The sequence below is a fragment of the Vespa velutina genome, chromosome 5 (genome assembly GCF_912470025.1).
Source record: "Vespa velutina chromosome 5, iVesVel2.1, whole genome shotgun sequence".
Lineage (NCBI taxonomy): Eukaryota > Metazoa > Arthropoda > Insecta > Hymenoptera > Vespidae > Vespa > Vespa velutina.
Genome location: NC_062192.1, coordinates 3554223 through 3561564, shown reverse-complemented (window position 1 = coordinate 3561564; position 7342 = coordinate 3554223). Strand labels below are relative to the sequence as shown.

Genomic DNA, 7342 nt, shown 5'->3' with positions numbered 1-7342 from the left:
TCAGTCATTTTTGCATAACGTCTCTGTTCACAATCCTTAGTTTTTTCTTTCTTTTTTTTTTTTCTTTTTTTTTTCTTTTTTTTTTTTATAATCTGTAATGAAAGGAAACGTAATGTCTTAACAGTGCTATGTTTTGTTAAATTATAAAAAGAAAAAAAAAAATAATAATAATAATAAAAAAGAGGAATAAAACACATAAATATGGTCATAGAACCATTAATCGACTATAAAATATACGCAGTGTTGTTACTTAAGTTCCAATTAGTAAACAAAAGAAAGAATATTTTGTTTATATAATCTGTTTCAGTATAATTTTTTTTTCATTGAAATTTAATTTTGTAGTAGATCTAGTTAATTGATCAATAACATAACGTTTCATTCGAAAGGCATTCGTATACAGTTCGATCCAACCTCAACACTGCAATATTATCGATATTATCATTAAATAATATTTACTGTTTATTTAATAATAAAAATATCTAAATCACAATGTCACGACGTTATCTCAAAGCGATGTGTGTTGCTTTCTTCCAGTCTATTTTTATATATTTTAATAAGATGTATCGTTCTGCCGAAAGAACCGGCGTGCAGTTCCAGAACTATAGATGCAATAAAGAAATGTGCGAGATCGCAGTGACAAAAACATCGTATTTCTTATAATTACATTCGCATAACAAAACTGTGTTAGTGTTTGTAAACACTATTTGATTTATAAAGCTACATTTTCCTTTTACAGATTTAACATCACTCAATTCTCAATATTAGAGAATATTCCAAAAATTTTAGTAGCTCTCTATCTGCCTTATTTATGTCTTCTTTTTATATAATATATAATTATAACAGACACAAAAAGATTAGTAAAAGAAGATCCTGTGTATATACATCAGATTAATATCGTTATACAATTATCATGGAAGAGTATTAATAGAAATTTTTTTTTTTTCTTCAAATTCGTCAGTGCGAGTTCTTTCATAGTTGTGACCTTTACATTAGTATATTTATTACGTATATTAATATACTGCATCGGTCAGCAGTGAATAAAATTATCGACTTAACGATTTGATTTTGCAACAATCCCGAATACTAAAATTGATATCGTTAAAGAATTTGATGATGCTGAAATATACAATCAACAATAAGTAGATTACTAATAATGCGCTAAACAGTTAATATACCTGTCTGTTTGTTGATAATTAGGCTGGAGCGAAAATCCCATAGGTACAATCTAGCTACCTAAAATCTCGGTAATTTTCCCATAATAAGGGTACCTTAACGCGAGTATGGTGTTTTTTTTTTATTTTTTGTTTTCTTTACACTAAAGTGTTAGAAATTTAACGACGAAAGCAAGGGGCTAATTGGTAGTCTGTACACTAAGTGCCTCACTCAGTGCCTGTTGTTGATCTGTCGTTAAAGCATTTATACATGCTTGGAACACAGATTCGTTGTTCTGAAACAATATTATAATGATGATTATTCTACCTATCTATTTATCAATAAGTAGAATTTTTTGTTATTAATATCAATGTTATTTTGTACCTGAATTTGTCTAACGATATTAAGAATCCTGGCCATAACTGGGTCGTCTGTAGGCACAGCATCTCTGTAAAGGGCTTCAGCAAAGAAACTTATTAATTTAGGTAGATTTGCATTATTTGGTCCTAAAACTACTAAATGATTGGCTTCAATCAAATCACATAAATATCCATAAACATGAGGAGCTTCATCTTCATCCTCTATAACTGGCAGCCAAGACAACCTAGAACGTATTAATAAAGATTATTGCAATTGAAATTTTGTATTAGTTCTAATTTGTTTTTCTTTTTTTATTTATTTATTTTTTTTTTATTCATGTAAAATTATATTCACCAGTGTGGAAGAATCTCATCTACGTTAATAGCTGTGTTATTATATTTAAGAATTTTTGTTACTGCTGAAATAGCATTTTCTGTAGGATTAACATTTTCCGGTGATCTAGATTCTGGATCATTGATAACTTCCATTAACCTTGGTAATGCTTCTGCACATGCTTGAGCAAATGCCTCTCCTCCAAACTGTCCTAAAACTCCACAACCATATGCTGCAGCTTGTCTAACTTCAGCAGATTTATCTGACACATATTGAATCATTGGCCGTAAAAAGAATTCTTGGTATTTCGCACACTCAGGTCCTCCAAATTCTATTACATCATCAAAAACACACAAAGCCCACTGGTGATCCGACCAAGATCTATCAGGGTTTAATAATTTTACGAAGTGTCCACAAATTTGATCAAAGAATGGGAAAATTTTTGATTTATGTGTAGTAAAAAGAGCGTGTAAAATATCTGCTATTTTACTCAGAGTGTATATATCTTCGTTATCTTCATCTTCAAGTTGTTCTTCGACTACTTCGTCGTAATCTTCATCTTTTCGTTTTTCTAATCGAGCTACTGCTCTTTCAAAGTGCTCGTTGAGTAATTTGTCCAAAATACGTGAAAGTTCTGCCATAGGTTGAACACCCAAACAACCATCTCCCAAAGTTTCTATACATTTGGCCAGAGAATATAACAATTCTAACAATACTACAGATTCTGGTTCTGTGTCGATAGCTTTTAGTAAATCAGGATATATATAAGCCCACATTCCTTGTAAATATTGTGGCCCTTTGATTTTTACACAATCAAGAAGGCATGGTAAACTTGATGCGGCTGCGGTACGTACACCATCGTGAAAATAGAATTTTAACATAGGAACCATAAGCCGCACTACCTCTTCAGCATAATCCGCAAAGCCTTCTTTTAATTGACGTGCATAACAAACCAACATTTCACATGCAGATGCTTTGTCCTCTAGACCAGCAGTTTTAATACCGAAATTTTGTTGTTCTCCGAGAGAAACGAACTGCCAGTCAACATCTCCTTCTATACCTTGCATATCTTCATTGTCTAATAATGCAACATCTGGTTTCATTGCAGCAGTACGTAAGACAGGGCCCATTACTAAAGGCAAGTATTGTTCAAATTGTTTTCCAAGTATTCTACAAATACGAACCCAAGCAGAAATTAAATAACTTGTTTGGGGATCATCATCAGGAAGATCTTCCGAGTGTGTTTTTAAGAACATCTCCATTACTTCATTAGCGTCGGCAATGAATTTTTCTGGACCAACAGCCACACCTATGAGACTGACACATTCGATTGTTTTTCCTCTAAGCATTTTGTGTTCTGGTAAAGTTGCATTTTGAACAATATATTTTAGACAAGGCATTAATCTGTCATAATAAGTGACAAATTGCTCTTCGCACGTATCAGCAACAGAAGCAATAGTTGTAACAACTTGTTCCAAAACAAGTTTAGTACCCTTCTCTACTAATTCTTGGAATTTAGCAGTGAGTGTCGATTCAAGTTTTGCCATAATAGCATCAAGATATCGAGTTAGTATATGTTTCGGACAGTCCTCACTAAAATTTACTAATGCAGCTCCTGCATGAGCCTGTACTCTAGGATTTGCATTATCATCCAATACCATAAGTAATCCAGGTATAACTTTATCATGGAATTTTTTTTCAAACGTAGGAGCGAAGTCTGTTGACATTTGTCCTACTGCATTACAAGCTGCATATCTGACACGGGGATGCTAAAAAAAAAAAAAAAAAAAAAAAAAGCGATAGAAATCGTATAACGAAAATAATACAAAATATAACTTTTATTATATTTTTGTATGTTTCAACACTATGATTATCTTTGTTTCAAAACAATCAGCTCTCAGAAACTTCAAAATCAAGATTATGAAATTCATGTTATTAAAACAATGACATGAATGCATATATTAACTTTTCCATTATTCTGCCAAGAATGTTACACCATCATTTTAATAATTTTAATGATACTATTAACTTCATTCATGGCTTTTTATTTTCTACAATAACTTAGAATATTCTAAATTAAAACAACTTACAGGGTCTTGCAAGTATTGTATAACACCTTCCATAATTTGTGGCAATATAGCTTCCATTTGTTTGTGACACCCCTCACCAACAGCAGATATAGCCATGAGAGCTGCATGTCTAAATAAAAAATTTCCATTGTCAATAATTTAATAATCATTAATTTAATAAATTTAATAAGATAAAAATGTTTGTTCCAATTCTATGATGTTAATTTTTTATTAACATCAACTCTCTTAAAAGGAACATGCAATGAGAGTATCCGAATTCTATTTATCAAAACGATAGATAGAAATACGAGTTATCTCATTGATTACTTTGCCACAGATGTAACGCGATTACTTATATTAAATATATAACCGCTGACTATTCTGTGGCCTTCTTTTAGAGAAGAAATATCAATTGATATTTAAATAAATTTTAGACATTGCTATTTTACCTGTATTTCCAGTCTGTATTACTCAACATCGAAGGGATATTTTGCACTATCTGTGGTAGCATGGTTTTACCGCCTAAACCACATGCTAATCTGTCTAAAGCACTTTCAGCTACTACGTTATTACTGTCATTATCTTCTTCTATAATTTCATCAGAGAAACTCCATTTTTCATCCTCTTCCAAGTCTGTCATCATTTTTAAAACAAAAGGTACTAATGCTGCAATGTATTTTCCGCCAACTTTACGAACCATTGCTGGTGCAGTTTCTGCAAGTGTTACTAAAACTTCGAGAGCTAATTGTCTCCAAGAGTCTTCCATTTCTTCATTTAAAAAAATTTTCATACACATTTCCATGATATTTTCTAATTGATGTCTCAAAAATTTTGGTGTAGACTCAGCTAAATCGATCAATACTTTTAATAAAGAATCATCAGTTTGTTTCTCTACAGACTGAGCAGTTACTTGCACAACTACAGGCAAAAGTTCAGAAAAATGTTTTTGTATGTTTTCTTCTTTATCATGTAAAGTTATAAAAGCTCCTATTGCTCTTACTGCTTGGAATCTAACCTGTATGATCAAAAAATGTATTTAATTTAGTGATGAATGCAAAATTTTGTTTTGATTAATAAAAATGTAAGAAATTATGTAAGGAATTAACACATATGTATGTATGCCCCGTATCTGTCTGTAAATTAAAGCTTCACAAGCTACAGTCATCAGAAGGCAGGTTTTTTTTGGAAGATTCTGTGACGAGAAATTCTGAATTCCTGGTATCTCGTGTATCGATCTTCCAAATTTGTATCAACTAATTATTTACCTCATTATTTGTGGTATCCATGACTGATTGTTGTAACATTTGTTTAATAAGATCAAGATAATTTGCTTGTTGATTTCCAAAAACACCAGGGACGGATCTGTTACACATATTTTCATTTACTTTAATTTTTGAATTTTAAAATCCAATTTAAAATTTAAAGTAATGAACTTACGTGAACATTCTTAATGCACTTTCCTTTAATGCTGGTAAAGGACTATTTGCACATTGAAATAGGAACTGAAGAAATTCTGGCCATTGATTGTTTCCATCTTCGTCTATTAAATTACGAGCAACTTGAGCTGCAACTTCACATATTTTACGGCGAATTGTTTCTGTTTGTTCATTTTGAACATATAACAAAATTTGCTCTTTCAACTGTACTTGTGCCTCTGGAGGAATCTGAATGAAATTTAATGTTGAAATTTTTATATAAAAATACATAATGTACTATCGATTCTTTTTAAATTGAAGACAAAAATTATTTCATACAAAGAAAATGACACAAAGAAAATGATTTAGGAGAATGTTAACATTTTTTTTTATTTTATATTATAAAGTAAAATATAGTCTTTATCAAGAAAGTTAACTTAAGATAACTATAGATAATATATTTATCATTGGCAATACTTGTTGGCACTAATTTCAAACATAATATATAGTTTGCTTGAAACTATTTTAGTTTGCTTCTTTCATATAATTTGATCAACTAAATTTTTTATGCGTTTATGATTTAAAAAATTATATTATAGATATGTAAAAAAATAATTATATATAATAACATGCAGATATTTTTATGGTTATAACCTTAGTATAAAAGTCCATAAATTCAGAAGAAAAAAGTCGACGCAGTAGCACTGCAGCCATGGCACGCATCTCTTCTGCAAGGGCAGCATTGCAAATGGATGTCAAAAGAAATGTCACCTTAGTTTCCACTGGAAGATTGTTGTATGCTTTCTAAAATTAATTCATAAACAATTAAATTTTGGCTGTATATTTTGATGAAGCATGATCTGAGTACAACATATAATTTTACATTAATTACAATAAAAGATTAAATAAGCTTCATAATTAACAATTTAAATGATTACACAAAAATAGTATAATTGTGTTAAACAATACAATGTTATAATATTTTTATAATATAATACAGATCTCTTTTATTCAATACATAATTCCAATGAAAAATACCTAGAACTTAAAATAAAGATAGTTTGCCTTTAATGGATAAGGATCGATTGTCGGATCGCACGTGATTGAATTTGGAAATGGAAAAAAGGAATGATATGAATCATACCAACGTATACGCATGTGTAAATACTTAATCCAACAAAATCTAAGGGGAGAGGAATTTGGAGGAAGAAAAAATAAATATTAAACTGGACGTATGCAGATTTGATTCCATTTAATTTTTCTTATTAATGATTTTTAAATACCGGAACTGGAAATAAGGGTGCATGTGGGAGGGAAAGCACATTGGATGTACGATTCAACAAAAATTCTACACCGTTTGTGGTATGCTATATTTTTATCCACGTCGTTAATCATATACATTTAGGGAAATATATATGTAGTTTGATCTTTCGACGTATCCTTTGATTATTTCTGTCATAATCATGTTAAATTATATATTAAAGTGAATAAAAGGATTTACCAAAGCACGCAATGCCGCGCGCGACACCATTTTGGATTTTTATTAACTTATTCCAAACACTTGTTAGCATTCATCTAAGAGGCTGGCGATTCTTATTAATATAAATTTAGACATGTTATTGTTAGATGTAAATGCAATAATGAATTAAGATTTAACATAAGTGGACGTTAAAAAGTTGATAGCGATTTGAGAAATCATTCATGCTAAGCTCTGACATGTTGGCAACGTGCTCAAGGGGTAATCAGTGAATCATTATCGAAATTCGTACATTTTTCTTTTTGGAAATATATTTGTTATATGCGTAAAAAAAATTGAATACAATATACATACTTCCGCTTGCGTTCGGGCATCGTTATCCGTGCTTAGAAGTGTGTTTAAAAGCTGTTGAAATTGTTCCAGATCTGCCGCCATTGTCGCCGAACGAGTGAACCACCACGCACGCTTACATGACTTGATCGTCATTTGAAAGTGCCAAATCGACTGTTAGAAATGTCCCTTCTTTCTACCAACAT

General features: G+C 30.9%; 1 protein-coding gene and 1 non-coding gene across 2 annotated transcripts; both read right to left on the bottom strand.

Moving 5' to 3' along the window:
- Positions 1-1167: 1167 nt before the first annotated feature.
- On the bottom strand, positions 1168-7319 carry LOC124949547 (importin-5). Its single transcript, XM_047494795.1, has 9 exons — positions 7161-7319; positions 5984-6133; positions 5352-5578; positions 5180-5276; positions 4364-4929; positions 3936-4044; positions 1867-3614; positions 1537-1756; positions 1168-1447 (listed from the first exon to the last, which is right to left on the bottom strand). The coding sequence occupies exons 1-9, from the start codon at positions 7290-7292 to the stop codon at positions 1352-1354; spliced, it is 3345 nt and encodes a 1114-aa protein (XP_047350751.1). The 5' UTR covers positions 7293-7319; the 3' UTR covers positions 1168-1351.
- LOC124949567 lies at positions 5027-5155 on the bottom strand. The gene has a single exon (XR_007101099.1). It is a non-coding gene; the product is annotated as a small Cajal body-specific RNA 8 (non-coding RNA).
- Positions 7320-7342: the final 23 nt, after the last annotated feature.